This window comes from Macaca nemestrina, chromosome 9 (genome assembly GCF_043159975.1).
Source record: "Macaca nemestrina isolate mMacNem1 chromosome 9, mMacNem.hap1, whole genome shotgun sequence".
Taxonomy (NCBI): Eukaryota; Metazoa; Chordata; class Mammalia; order Primates; family Cercopithecidae; genus Macaca; species Macaca nemestrina.
The window spans coordinates 84,440,056-84,462,179 of NC_092133.1; the positions used below are offsets into that span (position 1 = coordinate 84,440,056).

The 22,124-nt window shown below is 52.6% G+C and overlaps 2 protein-coding genes across 4 annotated transcripts in view; one reads left to right on the plus strand and one right to left on the minus strand.

The window, feature by feature from the left end:
- The window catches only part of LOC105486680 (ANTXR like), a 52,789-nt gene extending 31,653 nt beyond the window's left edge, over positions 1-21,136 (minus strand). The window contains 12 exon segments of the mRNA XM_011749693.3: positions 2,838-2,936; positions 7,604-7,664; positions 7,755-7,798; positions 7,801-7,822; positions 8,183-8,251; positions 8,329-8,405; positions 9,405-9,438; positions 9,569-9,650; positions 11,663-11,734; positions 13,175-13,246; positions 18,054-20,192; positions 20,763-21,136. Of these exon segments, the coding sequence (XP_011747995.3) occupies positions 2,838-2,936; positions 7,604-7,664; positions 7,755-7,798; positions 7,801-7,822; positions 8,183-8,251; positions 8,329-8,405; positions 9,405-9,438; positions 9,569-9,650; positions 11,663-11,734; positions 13,175-13,246; positions 18,054-18,295 (874 nt within the window). The 5' untranslated portion in view covers positions 18,296-20,192; positions 20,763-21,136.
- A 40-nt stretch (positions 21,137-21,176) lies between these two features.
- Positions 21,177-22,124, plus strand: part of LOC105486681 (anthrax toxin receptor-like) — an 84,712-nt gene continuing 83,764 nt past the window's right edge. Inside the window, exon 1 of one of the 3 annotated variants that reach the window (XR_011607885.1) lies at positions 21,177-21,300. The gene's annotated coding sequence lies outside the window, so the exon portion shown is untranslated. The remainder of the gene's footprint in view (positions 21,301-22,124) is intronic. The other 2 variants (XR_011607890.1, XR_011607887.1) reach the window with 2 other exon arrangements.

Below are 22,124 nucleotides of genomic sequence, written 5' to 3' on the forward strand. Positions count from 1 at the left end.
GCATCTGCCTGCTGGCCTTGCTCCTGCTCTCTACCCACTGGGCTCGGCTCCCAGGACCCCAGCTTCCCAGGGCCCATCAACTGCATGGCCAACCTAGGACTGGCAGAACCCATGGTATTGACCTTTTTGCCAAGGATGATTTCAAAACAATTATGGCATCCTCCTCATTTTCCTTTAAAAACCATTCTCTGTTTTTTTTTTTTTTTTTTTTTTTTTTTCACCTCTCTAAATAGGTACATAGTTTACTCTGGTATGTGTTTTCCATTGCAATGTCCTGTTCCCGAATAAATAGCATTTCTGTTTAGAGACACTCTCTCTGTTTGTTATTTAGGTTGTCAAAAATTGCATCCAGGCGCTTCCAGAAGCCAGAACCAGGCTCTGCCCCTGCTTCCCCACAGGGACAGATGCAGGACAGAGGGAAGTCTCTCCCTGACCTGCACCTCCAGGCTGGCATCAGTCGCCAGGGAAGGCACGCTGCCGTCTAGTGGGGGGTGCAGGGGAGGCGTGTTCAGTGGTGGCCAACACTCCAGGGACATTTTCAGGGGATATCTTCCTAATAGTGAAAATAGGTTTAAAGGTTGTTCTCAATTATTTTTAAAAATAAGCTTCTTTTTACTCCTGGACAAGCCATCAACCAGGAGCAGAATGGCCATCTACACAGGTGCCCAGAGCTGTGGCAGGGGATCCCCGCCGCGAGACGTCAGTGCTGGCCTGTGTATGGAGAGGTAGACGGTAACCTCCAGGGTGGGAAGCCAGTGCAGCCACAGGCCCACAGAGGAGGCAGCTGAATGCCCTTCATGGAGGTAGGCTGGGTACCCCCTTTCCCAGCAGCTGCCATCACAGGGAGGCAGAAGGCCCTGACAGGGCAGGCAGATCGCCTGGGTCTGCTTTCCTGCCCTGCAACATGAACTGTATGGCCCTGGGCAGTCTCTTCCATCATGCTTCTCTCTAGTTCTCCATCCATATGGGAAAGTTGTCAAAACTAAAATGAAGTCATTTGTACTAAAAAATAAAATAAAATCCATGACAAACAGGGCTAAGAAAGGCTACAAAGAGAGGGTTTTATGCCTATATGCCTGGTAATAAAAATATCACAAATGACTTTGCAAAAACCACAACCTTGCACAAAAGCCATTGCAAACTTAACACAAAAAATACTTCCACAGGAACATGTGCCCAAGAACTGCCTGTCCAGCCTTGGACTAGTGTCACCCCTGCTATTAATCTGTTTAGACAAGGGTAATGATCTCAAAACAATTCCCTAATCCTCATTTCTCCTTTAAAAGCCTTTGTCTTCTGTTACCTCCCCGATTATGCACATTACTATGGCATACATATTCCCAGTGCCGGGCACTGTTCCTGAATAAGTACTGTTTTCTTTTAGAGAGAAACTCTCTGTTGTTCTGGTTGACACATACAAAGGAATTTCTGTCCGGCTGCTTTGAGGATTCAGGGAGATACTGTGCGTAAGGCATGTGGCACAATATCTGACATAAGTGCGCAATAAGCGTTAGCTTTCCTTAGAAAGGGGCTGCTCAGTTCCTAAGACACTCCTGAGAAAGCATAACCCAGTGAAAACCGAATTTCCTGAGACCATCCACACAATGCTGATGAGTGAGAACATGGGGATGACAGGCCCAGCCCTTCCTATGTACTCATGGAAAGGAGGAAAATGGCCAAGAAGCCTCTTGGGGGAAGAGAAGTCATCCTGGGATTAGCACATGGCCCTGGAATTAGATGTCAGTGAACATACTATCATCAGATCAAATGAATGTATCAAAGGGCCACCTGGGAAGATCAAGGAGGATGCAAAAATCCAACTGTACCCCAGTCACTCAGTGGGGAAGAGCACACCCCCCTCCCCAGCACCCAGGGCACAGCGTCTGCCTGGACTCTGCACTTCCTCAGGCCACTCCACCATCACAGAGGTCCCCTGATGCCTAACTATTGTCAAATAACAGGAGATTTTTAAAAATGCTATAGCCCTTCCATGAACCAACTGCTCTACACCTGTGATTTTGCTTAGCTAAATGCAACTGTGGTTGACCATCTGTAATATGAAAATCCACACCCAAAATGCTTCAAAATCTGACATTTCTTGAGCACCAACATGATGTTCAAAAGAAATGCTCTTTAGAGAATTTCAGATTTCAAATTTGCGGTTTGGGATGCTGAAACATAAGCATAATGCACACATTCCAAAACCTCAAAAAATTTAAAAACTAAAATATTTGTGGTCCCAAGCATCTCAGTTAAAGAATACACAACCAGCACCATATTGGCTCCATGTTAAACTGAGAAAATAGAGGCTCAGAGTAGAACACTCATCTGGTCAAGGTGACATAGGCAACGTTTGCCTGAGCCAGGATTCCAGGGCCCAGGCCTACAGGCTGGCATCCTCCCTCAATGCAAGGTAAACACACCCCTCTGGGCAAGCTACTGGTGCATCTGGCCAGCCAGGCTCAGACCTCCGGGGCTGCCACCATTTCCCAGGAGTAGCCTTGTGGGCTTCGGGTCCTGGGCTCTTAAGGGAAGGGGAAACTGAGGCTAAGATGGGCAGATGCAGCTGTGATGGCAGAACCAGTCCTAAACCCAGCCTCACTGAGGGGGAAGCCCTGATCTGAGATGCTGTTTTGGGATTTGTTACTTCCCCACTTGGCAGATGAAAGGAGGGGTGGCCAGGCTTCCCAGTGCCTCCTTCCACTTGTCCTCATGGCCTCTAACCCCACCGGGTCCAAGGGAATGGTTGGCAAGGGCTGGGAGGCTTGGCTGGCTGTGGGGAAAGGCAGTATTGTATGGGAAATACGTGACTCAGAGGCACCGAGGAGATAACTCACCAACGATAGTGCTTTCATTGAAGATAAATCTGCAAATAACTTCATCCTGTTTCTTTAGATTCTGAAAGCCATTTCCATGAACAACCACATGGTAGGGTTCTGCAAGGACAACGCTCAAAAGTCTGAGTGAGGAAGGGTAGGGGGCTGCCTCCCCTCTGACCTCCCTGTTCCTGGAGATCCTCCCCCAAAACTGAATTCCCAGAGGCTGCTGTAAGGAAAGAGCTGCGTCTGAACCAACATCTATGTGTCCACTGGGTCAAATCTTCACCTGGTGTCACTGAGGGTCCAGGAGGAGGCGTCTGGGCCTTGAACACTCAAGGGCCCTCTCCCTACCATTCCTGAACCAACACGCTCAGGAAAGGCCTTGGTCCCGGCACAGGTAGGCTCAGAGAGCTATTCCTGCCCTGAAATTTGTGGTGCTCCCTTGGGCCCCAAGTGCGCAGGCCGTGCACTCAGCCAGGCCCTCCCTGATGTAAGGTGTAAGCGGAGCCATAATGCTGCCTGAAGACACTATGTCTCACGCACCCAGCTGGGCATCCAGGCCTCCTTCAGGGCTGCTGAACACTTGGGGTCTCTCCTCCCTGTCTTTCTGTGTGCCTGTGGCAGGCAGGACACCCACAGTGACAGGGCCAGGACTCGGGTGTGGCAGGCAAGCCACCTAGGACCCTGCTCAGGGGAATCCATCACAGAAGCCCTGTTTTAGCTGTGATTCCAGAGACCTACAGGTGATTCCTCATCTCCTGCTCTTCCTGAACTGGTAAGGACCACAGGGCACCCACCCTGAGGCTCAGGGAGTGTGTCCTTCCACCACTGTGGCTACTGCCATCAGCCAAAGACCACAGGGGACACATGCAGGTGAGGGCTGGCCCCAGGAGCCAGCCAAGGTTCCCGCAGGTCTGAAGCTGCCAAGGGCATTGGCCTCCACCCCTGCCTCCTGACCCAGGCCCCGTGCATTCCAATCCCTGCTGATGCCTGGGATGCCCCCGGTTCATGCACCCAAGGAAAGCTTCCTGTGAACCCTGCTTCCTGCCTTCCTGCAGCGTCACAGCTTCAAGGCAGGCTGTGGGTGAAGCTGGCCTGCTGACATGCTTTCTGAGGCTTTCAGAATGGGAGCCTGCAGTTGAAAGCCTGAACATTTCCCAGAAATATCTAGATTTCTAGCTTTCTTGGAAAATGGGAAATGCAGGCCTCAGTGGGTTTGTGTTTCTCCATGTGAGCTCCTGGCTGGGACCTAGGGAACCATGCTCCTCAGGTAAGGAGCTCTGAGGCCTGCCTCACTTCAAGGCCCTCAACGCTGACTGCTGACATCAGCTGGCTGAGCCTGGCCTACTCTTCCTGCTTAAGGTGCCAGCCCGGCCCTTGTAGGCACCCACATGATGCATACTATGCTGCCCTTGGAAGAGCCTGGGCCTGGTGGGGGCACTGAGGCTGTGAGAGACAGCAGGAAATGCCAATTTGGTGCCCTGTTCTTAGAAACTAGATACGGGCCCCCGCAGGGCAAGCATGGGGTTCTCTCCCACCGCTAAGGCTGACAGCAGCTGCTTCCAAATCTGATGCTGCCAGATACTCTCAATGTCTTCCCAACTCAGGCTTCCAAAAAGCCCTGGCCAGCCGGACACTGGGCTCAGTGTGTGCCTGGGAGGGAGCAACTGGGCCTGTGGCCTGCACCCCTTTGTCAGCCCAACTTGGCCACTCTTAGCAGGACTGAGGGCTGCCCCAAAGCTCCATGGACGGGGTAGTTGCAAATTACATCCTGGGCTGCGTTAAGACTATGTATTCTATGTATTGCAAGCAAGCATTCTTTTTTCAAGGTGGATGGATAAAAAGAGAGAGAAAGAGAGAAAGGAACGTGGCCAAACATTCATTGTAAAGTCCCAATGGTGGTTGTAGGTGTGTTTGTGTTCATTGCACAATCCTTTCCACTCACCTATAGGTTTGAAAATTTCAACAACAAAAGGGTGGAAGAAAACCAAAGAACTAAATAAGAAAATTATGCTTAGACATAGACAACCAGAAGTCACGATACATCCTGGGTGACAAGTGACTGGTGAGAGGGACAGACCAAGCCCTTGGGCTTCAGGGAGTCAGAGGGCTGGTCATCAGGGAAGGCTTCCAGGATGAGGTGCCCTTTGAACAGGGCTGTGAGAGGCAGGTGGGCTCGGCCCTTCAAGTTGAGGCAGGGCTTGCAGAGTGCCTATGCCCCACCTGGTCCCACCTCTGCACAGGACGCCCAGAACAGGTAGTGGCCCCTGGAGGGCCTGGGGTTCCTGCTAAGAGCCTCAGACACCTGCCAGGCTGGAGAGGGAGGTGCCTGTCAAAATCCTCCAGCCATGTGTAGGGGATGGGCTCAGGATTGGCCTGGAGCAGTGAGGCCACCAGAGGCCTCTCCCAGGCTATGAGGCCGAGGGCTAAACAGGGGAGTCTGGGCTGCGTGCCTTCCTCCCTGGACTCCTTCCTGGGCTCCCTGGAGCCCTCCTGGCTTCTTGGTGGCAGCCTGCTGACAGGGCTCATTCTGATGCATTTGGGTTTCAGGCTCCTGCCTTGGCCTTTCCCTGCTGTGACTGTCACCCTCCATGTGGGGCAGCTTTGCCCAAGTTGGCCAACAGCTGACAGTTCGGGGCTATGACTGCCAGGCCACACGGGCAGAGGCAGAGGGCCGAGCTGGTGGGCAGAGGGCACCTGTCACCTCAACTCTGCTGCCTCCAGGGAGGAGTGACGACTCACATCCTCACCTGGGGTTGACAGGGCTGCTCAGATGCCACAGCCTGTGCATGTCCAGGGAACATCATCAGAGGAGCACAGCTGTCACAACTGCTGCACGGCTGAGCGACTTTAAACCAGGAGCAGCAGAAAGAGACCCCAAGGGGGAAGGGAGCTTTCTCTACTCATCCCTCCCCTCAGCTCTGCATGGGGGAGAGGCAGGCTCGGAGACAGAGCCCAGGACCAGTCATGGAAATGTCAGCCCAGCTCCTGTTTCAGGAACCTACCAGCTCCCAGCCCTGTGCCAGTCCCTGCACAGCCCAGTGCCTTGGGACTCACGACAGACCTCATAGCATCCTTTCTGTTCATGGGAGGCACCTCACTGACAAAGGGCAATTTGCTCCTGGTCGTGTGCCCATAGAGACCAGAGCTCAGACATGGACGGTGTGTCTGTCCCCACAGCCTACTGCCGGGGCACCCTGCAGTGAGGAACAGGAAGGCCAGAGCCCAGCTGCTGGAGGGCCTGGTGGTCTTGTGAAGGGCCTCGTGCTGTCCCCATGGAGGGAGGACACCCAGGGCTCCCTTCATCTCCAGCCGCCGCAGTTGTGCAGCTGCCGGCCATGCAGAGCCCCAGCCTGCACAGAAAGATCTCAGCACAGACAGAGGCATCACAGAGGCCCTCACAGGGCTGTCACCACCATGCTGGGAGCCCGGCTGGCAACAGGGCATCCTCACTACATCCCAGACAGCATGGACAGGCACTGGGATTGATCCTGTGGGATTGAGGTGAGCCAAGGGTGTTTGGGTATATGTGTAGATGCCTTTGTCGGGCTATGGAGGTTTCCTTCTGCTTACAGGGTGCATTGGGATGTTGACTCCCCCACTTCTTGTTCTTCATCCCCTGAGATAACTGCTTGGTTCCTGTTTCCCATTTTGCTGATGTGGTAAATTACACAGATATTTCAGCTCCTGCACCTACCTGGCCTTCCTGGGAGGAGCCCTGGCTGCTCCTGGCCTGTGGTCTGGGTTACCTGCGGCTCCATGCCATTTGCTGGTGTTTCCCTGAGAGCTTCTCACACATGTCTTTTCTTGCTTTAAACTTATTGTTGTGAGGTAACAGCACACTAATTGTGCACAGGTACTCACATCCCCACCGCTGCATATTCCCCCCACACCAATAGACACTCACGTTCACACGCATGTCGGCTATACATCCACACCCACCCACCCATGCACACTACACCACAAACACACTCAACCCACCCCATACCACACACATCACACCACACACCACACACCCGAAGCACACACACCCACACACCACACACACATAAATAGCAAACACACATACACCAGAAATACCAAAGACACACCACACATCCCATACACACACCACACATATCAGCAACACACTCCCAACTCCCCATATGACACAAACACACACTGGACTCCACATACCTGCATACCAGACAGCCTTCCCACACACCAGCAGCCTTCCACACACCAGGCAACCTTCCCACACACTCCCACAAGACCCCCACTCATGCCACACACACACACTGCACATACACCACACACACATGCATATATGCCCCCTACATACACTCACACCCCCACATACACTCACACCCCCACATACATATTACACAGCACCTCAGCTCCCACACAACATACACCCCACAATACAACACACACAGATGCATCACTCATGCATACCCCACTCACCACACTCACAGCACATCTACACACCCCACACAATCACACACATTTCCACAACACACAGACCACGTATTACCCTCTCCCGCAGACTTCACACACATCAAGCCTCCCACAGCACACCTTCCCACACATACTACACACACTGCACCCACACAAACTACACACACACACCACACACACCAAACACACACACACACCACATACACACACCACACTCACACTCCCCACACACATCCTCCCCCACACACATCCTCCCCCACACATACCAAGCAAATGCACACACTGCATACACGATTGCACTCATGCACACCACCCTGTGGCTACCGCGGGGCCTCCTCAGCTCTCACCTCCTACACACACAGTGGGAGGCTCCACCGATGTCACGTCAAGACAGACCTTTGACGTGAGCTGGAACACAGGAGGGGTGGGGCAGGGCAGGGAGAGTGAGCTTCGGGCCACAGGAGCCAGGCCCCCAGCCCCTCACCTCCGCCCACTCACAGCATCAACGGTGTCTCTCATGGCCTTGAAGCCATTCTCCGCTCCGGGCTGTCTGCAATTGCTGTTATCTACGGAGAGCAGAGCTAGCTTGGATCCCCGCCAGGAAGTGAGGATGCAGCAGACTCCAGGCCCAGGGGACAGTGTCTTGCCCCCATGCTTTGGGGGCAGCAGAATGTCAGGCTCTGAATGTTGCAGGCTTCTCCAGCCAGCAGCCCACTCTTGGGGAGCGGGGAGCTCTTCCACCCTCCCCTCTGGCATGGTGGGATTTGTACAACACGCTGTCAATCACTTCTCCAGTGGCCATGGGTTGGCCCATCTCACTTGGGGCAGCTTAGACAACCGTCCTCAGGGTGGCCCTGGGAAAGCCACCTGGGACGCCTTTCCCCACTAGGCTCGAAAGAGGCGCCTGGTCACCTGTTTGGAATTACCTGGTCCAGCTTATAATCAGCCACACCCACGGTGTAAACGTTGGCCCCCAGTTTCCGAGCTTTTTGAGCCTAAGGGAAAGAAGGCATTGAGTATTAGTCATCAAAATTCATGGAGCAAAATGCTGGTAAGTATGAACTAGACTCACTTCTCTGAGAGTGTCCTGAAATGCACGTGCCACCAGTTTTCCATCAGTCATAGCAATAATCATGCTGGGAACCTTGTCTGTAGAAGAAGCAAAGAGTGGCCTGCTCAGCAAAGGCACCAGGAGTGACCTCCAGAAGCTCCGGAGCCCCTGCAGGTGGCTGGGCCCACAGCACTGCCCACTCCAGGGCATGGCCAGGTGCCCCCACCTCATCCTCCAGAGGAGAGGCTGCCAAGACCGAAGCACCTGCCACCCAGAAACCCCCTAGAGTAAGGGAGGTCTCAGCCCAGCACCCATTCTACAGAGGAGGGGCTGAAAGGGGCACAGTCTTTCCCACCAGGCTGCCTGAACCCTCACCCACTAGCAGCCTGCACCACCTCTGCCTGAGGGCAGCTCCAGCCAGGACTCAACAACCACAGGCCTGTCCCACGGGCAGGAGGAGGAGCTGCTGGGCCCTCCTGTAACAGACAGGCTCAGGGAGGCTCCCAGGGGGCTGGGTCTTGCTGTGAGCAGAGCCTGCAGGCAGTCCTGCCAGCATCTCTGGGCCCAGGAGTTCAGGACTCCAGGTCAGTGGCACCTGGGCAGGGGACCCCACAGCCACCTCAATGCCTTTCCTCACCAGCCCTGCCTTTTCCTGACAAGAGCTGCAGTGACACGTTGGGGAGGGGAGTTGGGGGCCCCGGACAGCCTTCTGTACCACATGAGACAGGTCAGGGAACGCAAGTCACTCGGAGGGGAGACATAGAAGGGAGCAGGAAGACTAAGGTGCATGCAAGGGGGCAAACCCCTCGGCTCTTCCCTTTTCCTTTTCACACAGCCCAGCTGGAGGGCAAGCACCTCAGGGTTATGAGCACCAGGGGTGCACACACAGGGTCCCACACAGTTCTCAGAACTCCATGGGGCGGGGGCTTACTATGCTCACTGCACCAGGGAGGGACCTGGAGCTCAGAGAGGGTGAGCAACTTGCTCCAAGATGCAGGGCAGGGGTGGTCTTGCAGAATCTGCACACAGAGCTCTCTGAGGCTCTTGCCCAGCTCTGTTCCTCCTATGGGACCACCATGGGGACGGCAGGTGCTTACTTCCGGAGTTGAACGTTTCAATCTGTTGAATTGCCTTCAAGAAAATGAAGAAATATTGAGCCTGGACAGTGAGATGATCCCACTGATGCTCTAAGATTTTGTAGGTTAGAGTTAGGGTTAGAGTTAGGGTTAGAGTTAGAGTTAGGAGATCAAGGGGTCTATACCTTTCTAAATCCCGCCTGCATGAATGTGTGTCCGTCAGGTACAATTTTCCGAAGCTGGTCAAGACTATTTTTTATTCTATTCCTGAAAAAATTTAAAAAGGTGGTTGACCTGGAAAGACACTGACTGTTAAAAATCAGCTCCCAAGCTCTCTGGGAGCCACTGTTCTTTGTGCAAGGCCTCCCGGACGAAGGAGGGGGCCAGGCAAGGGCTTTGTCCTGCTCATTCCTCATCGTGGTTTTGACCAGAGATTTCAAGCCCTTCTGAGCTCATCGCAGTTACAGAAAATGCAGGCCTGGGGAACTTCACCAGGGCCCTGCTTGGACCATCTCTGGTGACAGTGGGAACTTCCAGAGTTCCCATGGATGAGCAACTGTGAGTCAGAAACTGCACTGGGGCCGACATTCCTAACCCAAACCCTAACCCTAACCCTAACCCTGAACCGGGGATGGGCAACTGAGAGTCTGCCACTGAAAATGGGGCTGACATTCCTAACTCTAACTCTAACTCTAACTCTAACTCTAACTCTAACTCTAACTCTAACTCTAACCCTAGCCCTAGCCCTAGTCCTGAACCAGGGATGGGCAACTGAGAGTCAGTCACTGACAATGGGGTTGACATTCCTAACTCTAACTCTAATCCAAACCCTAACCCTAACAAGGACTCTCTTGTGTTGGGCACTCCATCCTTTGACAGGTAGGGCTGCATTTGGGAAAAGTCATCCTGCCAAACCCCCAGCCCTACACCCAGCCCCAACGGCCCCAGACCCCTGACCCTCACTCAGTTTACTGCTCTATCTTTACCCTGACACAGGAAGTACCAAATCTGCTTAGTTAGACTGCCTGGCCTCCTTGACTTTCTGTGCCCCTGAAACAAAAAGACCAAAGGCTGGAGAGGCAGCCCCGATGGCTGTGCATGCAGGGACTGAACACTGATCTGCCGGCTGGCTGGGGGATGTGGCCTGTCAGCTGCTGTTAAAACAGACAGAATGGGCTGGGGCAGCCAGGACTGGCTCTGGTGGCAGGGACTTAGGGTCAGGCTAATCCAATGTGACAGGCTGAGCCTGCACAGCAAGGCTGGGCAGAGCATGGACCCCGAAGGATGGCTTCCCACTGTGGGCAGAGCATCCCTGCCATGGCCGGAGCTCTAAGAGCCGAGCCCTGCCCTGCCCAGCCCAGGAGGGGAGGAGGCCAGGCCCATCCATACCCAGAAGAGACCACAGCCTGGCCTTTCTCTGGCCATGCCCAAACCCCGCTCCCTGTCTGGGTCACCCACCACAGTCCTCCCCCATAGACTTGCTTTTTACCACCTCACACCCACTCCAGTCTCTCTGACAAACCCACAGCGCAGGACACACAAACTCAAGCTCCCCTACCCTGTATTCCCTCGAAGCTGCAAGTGGGGCCAGTCCCCCATTCAGTCCTCAGTGTCCTCACCTCTCTTCTGTACTTCACCTCCCCTGGGCCCAGTTCCAGGCATGTGCATTGGAAGGGCCCTCAGCTCCCACCAAACAGGAACTCTGCAGTGCCCCCTGCTGGGCCTGGGCTCCAGCCGTCTGAGCTTGTTCCTCCTGCCTCCCTCCATTTTCCCAGCCTGCCCTGGATCTCAGAACCCCACCCAGGGACTCCCCAGTCTGGGCCTGCCAGCATCCCTGCACTAAAGCCCCATGACTCCCACCACCAGCTCTGACCCTGTCTCCCTCCCGCACTGGCCAGGGCAGGGGGAACAGGCGCAGAGCAGCCGCCTGCACAGGTGTGTGTTCACAGGACACCCCCACCCCTCCGCCAGCCCCTGCACCCTGGGAATCCTCACAGCCACCTTTCAGGGAAGGAGGCAGGGCAGAGAGAGGGCAGGGGAGCGTGAAGTGGGGGAGGCTGAGAACTGGAGCACAGGGGCCTGCAGGTAACCTTGCAGCCATGGGTAGGAGGGTGCAGGGGAGCCGGGGCTAAGGTCAGGTGGGTACTGTGAGTTGCCCTGACCGGCCTGCCCTGGGTGCTGTCAGGCTCCCAACCAAGGTCTCCGGGAGCCCCTCAGTTCCCTGGAGCTCCCTCTGGCCAAGCTCACCAGACCCCTTGGGGGATCCAAGCAGCACTCACTTGTCTGAGGTGAGTGGCAAGACAGTCTGGCCGTCTGTGGAGTAGGTGATGAAGCACATCCGAATATCTGAGCTGTGAAGGAATCATGTGCTGGTGAGAAGCCAGAGGCACTGGCTCAGAAGCCAGGGTGGTGAGGCCAATTCCGCACCTCCCGCCCCAACCCTTCCGCTTTGGAGTCCCTTGCTGGACACAAGGAGGTGAGATAAATGTAGTGAAGGACCCTGAGGCCTGTGGAGACAAGGGCTCCATAGAAGAGAGAGTCAAGATGGCAACTCACTGCATCCCCACACTCCCAACACCCCAAAGACACTTGCACACACACACATGCACACACAGGCACACACACAAATGCACATACAGGCACACACACAGGCACACACACCACACACACACACCACACACACCACACACACACGCACACACTTACACACACATGCACCCACACACATGCACCCACACATGCACACATTCACATGAACACACACACACAAGGCACCCACACACAGGCACATGCACACACACACAGACACATATACCTTATAATGAACAGGCAGGGAGATGCACACACAGCCCTCCCAGCTGGCCTCCCTTCTACTGGAAAATTCTTTGCCTCTTCACCCCATTCCCTCCTCCCCCTCCTCTCCCTCATTTCTCCTTCATTTCAGAGGAGTGACTCCCTATTGGCAGCCATGCACACGGCCTCCCTTTCCTCTCTCTGACCCTCCTTCCTGCTGGCTGACCCTCAGTAGCCCTCAGTGACAGTGCTGTCATATGTCCCCAGCGGAGCTCCTAACGGCTCCTGCCCTATTGCCCATTCATTTTACCCACAGTCATCAGACTTTTCTTCCTTAAGTGCCATCTTGATCACGCCACTCCTCTGCTCAAGAGCCTTCTCTGGCTCTCCATGGCTCACAGCAGGAAATCTCAGCTCCTTGGCCTGGCACAATGAGCCCCTGTGGCTTTGGCCTCAAGCTGACCTGCCCAGTCCTCTCCCAGCCCTCCGTGAGCTAACCTCATTCCCAGCCAAGCAAGACCACTCACTCCACCACAGGTCCCTGTCTTTTCCATCCTACAAGACCCAGTTCAAAGACCCACATCCTTGGAAGCCACTGTTGACTTTGTCCTTAGGAGTTCCTGCTTTTTCCTTCAACCTTCCAGGTGAGTTCTTTGTCCCCTACTTGAGCCCTCAGCACTGTGTAACCCGGGGTTCCAGGACTGAGTCACTGGTTTCCCTGTCTATTGTCCCTTCCCAGCGTGTGATGTCCCCAAGGGCAAACTGCCTCTCCTGCAATATGCCCGGGCTCACAGGCAGGAGCCAGCCAAGTCTGCTGAGACCCGATGGAACCAGTGAGCGCTGGCCTCATTCCTGCTTCAGAATGCCACCTTGTGCTCTGTGTCCCCCACTGAGGGACTCCCACGCCCACCCCATCTGATGGGATGTGCCCTCTTCCTGCCTTCCAGAGGAAAAGCTCTCTGCAGCTCAGGGGAGGCTGCCATGTGGGAGATCTGTACTTTTGGAACCTCGCCACTGTTTCCTCCACCCACATATAAAGGTCAATCCAGTTGTTGTTCACGCTGCCAGACCTAAAACAAAAGGAGACAGGAGACGTGGGTCAGGCATCTGTCAGGTGGGCAAGTGTCTGCCCCACCCCCAGCCTCCCAGCAGGCTCTTAACAAGCTCGCCTGACCTCAGCACAGCTGAGGCTGGGGTACACCCCTCAGTGGCCACTGGATCATCCGAGGTCCTGAGTTTCACCAGTTGAGTGGTCAGCATAAGGTGACCACCCAGCCCCATCTGCCTGGGACTGAAAATCTTCCTGGGATGTGGGGCTTTTGCTGGCCATCCAGGTGGCTGATGAGGTTAGGTGGGGCACTGTGTAGAGTGGAAATGGGAGAGAATGTATTGGTTGGAAAAGGCCCCAATGAACAATCCAAATATGGAAAATCAACCAAAAAAGTTTCATGTACGAGAGCATCAAACAGAACAGAATACTTAAGAATAAATTTAAACAAGGAAGCAAAAGAAATGTATACTGAAAACTGTAAAACATTGCTGAAAGAATTTAAAGACACAATAAATGGATAGATATTGCATGCTTATGAATCAGAAGGTAATCTGTATCAAAATCTCTACAGCATTTTTTTGCAGAAATAAAAAATTTGCACTAAATTACATATGGAATTTCAAGGGACATTAGTCATATAACAAAAGAAATCTGAGAAAGAAGAACAAAATTGAGGATACACATTTCCTGATTTCAGAATTTATTACAAAGCTACAGTAATCAAACTGTTATGGCACTGACATAAGGACTGACATGTAGAGCAATGAACAGAATAGAGAGCTCAGAAATAACCTGTCATGTCTGTGGTCAAATGATTTCCAACCAGTGTGCTAAGAACACTCAATGTGGGAAAGAACAGTAGTTTCAAAAAATGGTGCAGGGAAAATTGGATGTCTACATGCAAAAGAATGAAGTTGGACCCTTCTATAAACCATTACAGAAATTAATTCAAAATGAGTCAAAGACCTAAATGTAAAGGCTAAAACTTTTAAACTCTTAGTAGAAAACATAACTTTTATGACATTAGATTTGGGGATTTTTTTGGATATGGCACCAAAAACACAGGCAACTAAATTAAAAATAGAAAAGTCGAGAGTGTATCCAGATTAAAAATTTTGTGCATCAAAGACGCTACCAAGGGAGTGAAAAGATAACCTGCAGAATGGAAGGAAATATTTGCAACTCATATACCTGATAAGGGATTAATATCCAGAATATACAAAGAACTCCTACAACAACAACGAAAAAGAAACAACAAAAAAATGCAACAACAAAAAAATGGGCAAAGAATTTGAACAGACATTTCCTCAAAGAAGATATGCAGATGGCCAATAAGCACATGAAAAGATGCTCCACACCACTAGTCACTAGGGAAATGCCAGTGAAAGCGGCGAGGAGATACAACTTCACACCCATTGGGTGGCTATTATCAAAAACCAAAAAATAACAAATGTTGGACTTTTGTTGGTGGGAAAGAAAAATGGTACAATCCCTGTGGGAAATAGCTTGGCATTTCCTCAGAAAGCTAAACATAGAATTACCACAGGATCCATCAATTCCATGCCCAGGTATATACCAAAAAGAAGTGAGAGCGGGGACTCAAAGAGATACGGGTACACCGGTGTTCATAGCAGCATTATTCACAATAGCCAAATGGCAGAAGCAACCCAAGTGTCCATCAACAGATGAAAAGATAAACAGGCCGGGTGCGGTGGCTCACGCTTGTAATCCCAGTGCTTTGGAAGGCCGAGGCGGGGGGATCACAAGGTCAGGAGTTCAAGACCAGCCTGTCCAATATGGTGAAATCCTGTCTCTACTAAAAACTACAAAAATTAGCCTGGCCTGGTGGCACGCCTCTGTAGTCCCAGCTACTCAGGAGGCTGAGGCAGGAAGAATCGCTTGAAACCGGGAGGCAGAGGTCGCAGTGAGACAAGATTGCGCCACTGAACTCCAGTCTGGCAGCAGAATGAGACTACAACTCAAAAAAAAAAAAAAGCCGGGCGCGGTGGCTCACGCCTGTAATCCCAGCACTTTGGGAGGCCGAGGCGGGCGGATCACAAGGTCAGGAGATCGAGACCACGGTGAAACCACGTCTCTACTAAAAATACAAAAAATTAGCCGGGCGCGGTGGCGGGCGCCTGTAGTCCCAGCTACTCAGGAGGCTGAGGCAGGAGAATGGCGTAAACCCAGGAGGCGGAGCTTGCAGTGAGCCGAGATCGCGCCACTGCACTCCAGCCTGGGCGACAGAGCGAGACTCCGTCTCAAAAAAAAAAAAAAAAAAAAAAAAAAAAGATAAACAAAATGTGGTACATATACATACAGAGAAATATTATTCAGCCATAAAAGGGATGAAATTCTGATGGATGCTACAACATGGAATAACCTCGAAAACATTATGTTAAGTGAAAAAGGTCAGACAGAAAAGGCCAAATATTATATGGTTGTATAATTATATTGTGTGACTCCACTTACATGAGGTACCTACAATAGGCAAACTCATAGATAGAGAAAATACACTAAAGGTCACTAGGGCTTGGGGAAAGGGAGGAATGGGGAGTTATTGTTCAATGGGAATAGAGGTGTTTTGGGTTTTGGTGTGGATGGGGTTTGAGACAGGGTCTCACTCTGTCACCCAGGTTGGAGTGCAGTGGTGTGATCTTGACACACTGCAGTCTTGACCTCCCAGGCTCAAGCAATCCTCCTGCCTCAGCTCAGCCTGAGTAGCTGGGAGTAGAGGCACACATCACCATGCCTGGCTAATTTTTATATGTTTTGTATAGACAGGATTTTGCATGTTTCCCAGGCTGATCTTGAACTCCTAGACTCAAGCAATCCTCTCACCTTGACTCCCAAATTGCTGGGATTACAGGAGTGAGCTACTGCTCCCGGCTGAGAATAGGGTTTCAATAAGCAATGATGAAACATTTCTGGAGATGGATGGTGGTGGCTGCACAACGCTGTGAATGTACTTAATGCCGCTGAATTGCACACTTAAAAATGGTAAATTTTTGTTATGTATGTTTTCCCACAATTAAAAAAATTACTCAAAAAAATACAATAGGTCACTTCCACTTAGAGGCCTAAAAGGTCACCTGGCCAAGAATAGAAGCACATGGGAGGCTGATTCATTTTCTTCCAGCTCAATCCAATGAATGAACCAATGAATAAGGAGTCTCATGAATAAGCTGGACATGAATGACCAAAGAGCCTCCCTGCAGGCAGTAGATGTTGTTCTGCCAGGAGGACTACTGCAAGACTCTCAGGGTCCCGCCCAGCTGCATGGTCTTTGGATGGGCTTTGGAGTCACACAATCCAGAGTTTCAATTCAGCGCCGTGGATGCCTATCTGGAGGCTGTGGTGGGCCATTTCCTGGCTATGGCCTGCCTCATTGCCTCCTCCTTACAATGGGGCAATACCCTTTACCCCTAGCCTTGTTAGGAAGAATCATTAAGGTTGCTTTTGTCTGCTCCCTTTACATCCATTCTAGGCACTCCCTCTGCATTCCCCCTCATCCAGTCTGTCTGGGATTGCATCAGGGCCTCTGCATTTCCTATGAGCTTCCAGCCTGTGACTCTGCCTTTCCTGGCAGGTCCCTTCATCCCCATCCTCTGTCATTGCCTCTGACCTGCAAATTCTCCCTTCATCCTCATCACACTTGGCAAGGTGAAAATGAAGATACCCTTTTTACAGATGGGAGACACAAAGGCACAGAATGACGAAGCAACTCACCCAAGACTATGGGCTAGTGAGTGGAGTCTGCCTGTCTCCAGAACGGAGTTGCTCCTTCCCCAAGAGTAGCAGAGCAGTTACAAACCATAGGAATTGGTGGGCTGGGGTGTACGTCCCCTAAGCATCAGTATCTGGGGGAATGAGAAAATTCAGAGGAACTTCAACCTGCGATGCTGGAAAGAGTGCGGCACAGGAAGCCGGAGTCTTGTCACACCAGCTGTCTCTGGATGCTTCCCCAACCTCCAAGAGCTGCCCTTGTCCAGGAACCAGATAGAAAAATACCTGCACTACTCACAGCCCAGGATTGTGGTGAGGTGCCAGGAGTGCAGGGAAAGGGCTTTGGAGACCAGAAAGCGCTTGGTCTCCTGAAGACTGCACCACTGCTGCTACTGAATAAGCACAGAGAGTATTCCCACCTAGCAGGAGGAGTGGGAAAGGGAACCAAGGCAATCTCTCCAAAGCTGAACATTGCCTCTTTCCTTCCTGGTGAGCCAGAAGGTGCCTAATACACAGTCCACTTTCCCCAGGGCCACCCTGAAACAGACCCAACTGTTCCTGAAAGTGCAGGAACTATCACGTGGCTCTCCAAGTTGTAGAAGAAGCACTTAGAAGCAGCCAACCAAAGGCCTTCTCTAAGCAGTGACATTAGAATGACCAACACAGGCAACAAAGCAATCTCTCTGGGGCCCAGTAAAATAGAAGTTATTTGCATGAAAAACAAACAAGCAAAACAACACAAAACCCCCAAACATCCACAGTGCGCTTCTGAGAACTGCTGAGAAGCAGGTCCGAGCAGTCAGCTGTTGCAGCAGCCTGAGGATGAGGATGCTGACCCAGCTGATGGGGGGAGAGGGGATCATCCAGAACCCCTTTGGTGACTTATTTCCTCATCCAGGAGATGAAGCATCAGGGAAAAGACAGCCATGGCATTCTTTGTGCCTCAGAAAATCAGGAGGCCTAGGTCTGGTCTGACCAAAGGGCTGGCCCTGCTTCTGTGACGGAAGCTTGCATCTCTTTGAGTGGCGTCCTGTCCCTAGTGAAAAAGAGGTGGTGGCTCCTGAGGGTGACCCAGAGCCAGAGCTGGAAGGGACACTCACTTGTCCAAGATGAAGTAGAGGTCAAATGAGCCCTGGCATCTGTGACCTGCTTGCCCCTGGCGCAAGTGCTGCCTCCATCCTGGGCCATGGCGGTGGTGGGCCCTCCTGGAGCCCAGGGCCAGGCGTTGAAACATTCTCCAGCCAGGTCCATGGTACCGAAGGCTTCCTGCTCTAAAAAGCGGTGGAGGAAGCAGCAGCAGGAAGAGCAGGAAGCAGGGCCCCCAGCGGCCATGGCTCCTCATTATCTGGCCGTCCCTGTGACCCCACCTCACTCTTGGGTGCCTGTGCCAGGGCCCAGATAGGCTGAGCACAGGCCACCTCTGGCCACCTTCTCTGGCGCCTCCCCTTATGCCCAAGGGCCACACCCTTCCTCCTGCCCTTTCACCAGTGCACACTGCGGCCCTTCACCAGGTACCTCCCCAGATCGCAGGAACTAGGGTCAGCAGCTGGCTCTGGGAGACTTGCCTCCAGCTACCTGCCTGGCCCTTCCCCTACCCTGGGGACAGAATTCCTTTATGGTTGACAGGAAGGTTGACATGGTGACTTTGTGACCTGCAGCTCTTCCCAATATCCTGCATATTGACACCACCAGAGGGGAGGCACAGGACCTTTGGAGGGGCTACAAGAGGAAGCCTCCATTTCCCTTATAACAGCCCTCACAGTGTCCCTTAAAACCACTAGACCCTGCCATTTGTTCACTGGAAGAGTTAGCCCAGGTGACAGGTGAGGACATTGCTGTGGGTGAGGAGGTCAAGGACTGGGAGGCCAGAGTGTTGGCAATGGGAGGTTATTTGTATGACACTTAAGTCCCCCAGGAGATGGCAGATCTGGAAGAAGATGGAAACGGCGGTGTTGCCAGAGTCCTTGTGAGTGAGGGACATTCCAGTTCTCTACTGCTGTGTACCAGACCACCTACATTTAGAGACACACAACAGGCGCATTTTATTACGCTCACAGGTTCTGAGGATCAGGCACTCAGGGCAGAGTAGGGAGGGCTTCCTTATGTCTGGGGCCCCAGATGGGAAGGCTTGAGCAGCCCGCATGACTTGAAGGATTGGGCACTGGAATTATCTGGAGGCTGCTCCACTCACAAGTGTGGCTCCTGGGCAGGAGGGCTCAAAAGCTGGGCTCAGCTGGAACTGTGAATGGAGACCCTGCATGTAACCTCCCCGTGTGACCTGGGCTTCTTCCCAGCATGGCAGCTTCAGGATGCTTGGGCTTTTACAGGTGGCCCAGAGTTCCAAGAGTGTTTTCAGTGAGCACGGCAGAAATTGTAGAACTTGTTATAACCTCACTTTGGAAGTCACACAGTGTCACTTCCACTGTACTCTATTGGTCCAAGCAGTCACAGCTGCCAAGAGTCAATGGGAGGAACACAGGCCCCCTCTCTAGGGCAGGAGTGTGGACGAGTTCACATCCCAGTGTCAAAACTGCAGTAGGGGCTAGGCGTGGTGGCTCACGCCTATAATCCCAGCACTTTGGGAGGCCAAGGCAGGCGGATCACCTGAGGTTGGGCGTTCGAGACCAGCCTGGCCAACATGGGGAAACCCTGTCTCTACTAAAAATCCAAAAATTAGCCAGGCATGGTGGTGCGTGCCTGTAATCCCAGCTACTAGGGAGGCTGAGGCAGGAGAATCGCTTGAACCTGGGAGGCAGAGGTTGCGGTGAGCCAAGATCACGCCATTGCACTCCAGCCTGGGCAACAAGAGCAAAACTCTGTCTCAAAAAACAAAAAACAAACCAACAAAAAAACAAAAAACTGTACAACCAATGCTTTGAGTGTGTGGAAAAACGTGGGCACTGATGAATGAGATTCAAACAGACTCAGAAAAGTTAGACTGTGACTGTTAGAAACACCTTAATTGGCTGGGCGCGGTGGCCCAAGCCTGTAATCCCAGCACTTTGGGAGGCCCAGGCGGGCAGATCATGAGGTTAGGAGATCTAGACCATACTGGCTAACACGGTGAAACCCCGTCTCTACTAAAAATACAAAAAAATTAGCGAGCATGGTGGCGGGCGCCTGTAGTCCCAGCTACTCAGGAGGCTGCGGCAGGAGAATGGCCCCCGGGGAGGCGGTGCTTGCAGTGAGCCGAGATTGCGCTGCTGCACTCCAGCCTGGGCGACAGAGCGAAACTCCGTCTGAAAAAATAAATGAATAAATAAAATAAAATAAGAAACATCTTAATTTTATTTTGTATGCACAAGAGTGATATACGATTAAAAATCCTTCTCTAATGAATCTAAAACATATCCTTCAATATGTGTAACATACAAATTACCAGTGATAAAAAGTATTGGGTTAGTTTGGTTTTTTGTTATTTGATTTTTTTGTTTTGGAATTGTATTTAATATAACGGAGTATCTTAAATAAGGGGCATTTCGGAATGAATGAAGCCTGGTATGTTTCCTTCAAAAGCGTATTTGAGCTATCTTGCTTCATATTCCTCTTGACAGTTGATATTAGCATACTTTAACATTTTTGCCTGGTGGTTAGTCATCTCCTTGTGATTTACTTTTTTATTTTTATTTTTTGTAGAGACAGGGTCTTGCTATGTTTCCCAGACTAGTCTCCAACTCCTGGCCTCAAGGGATCCTCTGGCCTTGGACTCCCAAACGCTGAGATGAGAGGTGTGAGCCACCCTCACTACTCTCTTTGTGGTCTTAATTTGCGATTTCCTAATTACTAATGGGAACTGGTCACCTACTCACTTGATTTTGGTCGTTCATGGTTCCTCTTTGAAGTGCCTAATGACGGCTTTAGATGTCTTGGCTTTAGATGTCTTTGCTTTAGGTGTTTTTCTCTTTCACATTGATTCAGTAACAGTCTTCATATATTCTGGATATTAATCCTTTATCACTCGCTGCAAATATCTTCTTTTACGGTGTGGCTTGATTTTTTCACTCCATTTATTGTTTTTTAAACAACGCCTAAATTCTTAATTTTAAGGCACTTGAACTGTCATTTTCTACCCTGGGCCCCTCCCACCGTACTCCGGGAACAGCTAACTTCCCAAACACCTCTACGTTCTGGGGTCGCCGAGCCCGCCTTCCTGCGGGTCACAGCTGGGGCCTGGGAAGCGAAGGCCGCGGGTGCTCCTGGGAAGAGCTGAGCGTTTCGGATGCGGGGGAGGTGCCGCTAGCGGGGCCGCCAGGCCTCTCTTGTTGCCCAGGCTGGAGTGCAATGGCGCGTCTCGGCTCACCGCAACCTCTGCCTCCCGGGTTCAAGCGATTCTCCCGCCTCAGTGAGGTAAGGAGGGCCGGCAGGCCGCGGGGGTCCACGGCGCTGAGGGAGCCGCAGGCACCGGGCGCAGCCCTCGCCTATCGCTGAGGTCCGGCAGGCCCAGGAGCCAGAGGTCCGGGCGCCCAGGGTCAGAGGGCGGCAGCGAGAGCGGGCACCGCTTCCAAAGGACGCCCTCGCCCTCCTGCAGGGCCGGTCCTGGTCCGAGCCAGCTGGGGGCGGCTCCAGGGAGCTGAGCCGGGGTAGGGCCGGGCCGCCCGGCAGATCAGCAGGGAGCTTGCTCCTGGGTTGCGGTTACTCTGGCCCGCGGCGCCCCACCCGCCGGGGCCGCCCAACTGCAAGCCCCGCCCCGAAGGCGGGTGCAGCCAGGAAGGCGGGGCTTGGTGTCCTCAGGGCGCTGGCGCCAAGTTCAGAGCAGCGCGCTGGGCTGGGCGGTGGGGGCGGCGTCTGCACCTCCTCCCTGTGCGCCGCCTGAGAGCCCGGGAGAGACGCGCGCTCAGGTCGGCCAAGACTGAGAGCAAGCGGGCGCAGGCAGCGGGCCCCATCTCACTTCCACGAAGGGCAGCGTTCTTGAGTCCTGCCTTTGACGGCGGCGGGGCGTGTTCTTCCCTTCCCTCTGTCAGCTTCCTCCAGCTCTCTCCCATGTCCTCTCTGAATTCCATTGCTGCCCCTGTCCCTTGCCTCTCTGCTTCTTGTCTCCTTGTCCTCTCCTGTTTCTCTCTCATCTCTCCCTTTTTCTCGTGTCTGCTTTATTGGCTATTTCCCTGTCCTCCTTTGTCCTTTTTCCCTCTGTCTCTCTTTCAGCCTCTCCCCTCACGCCCACTTCCACTCTC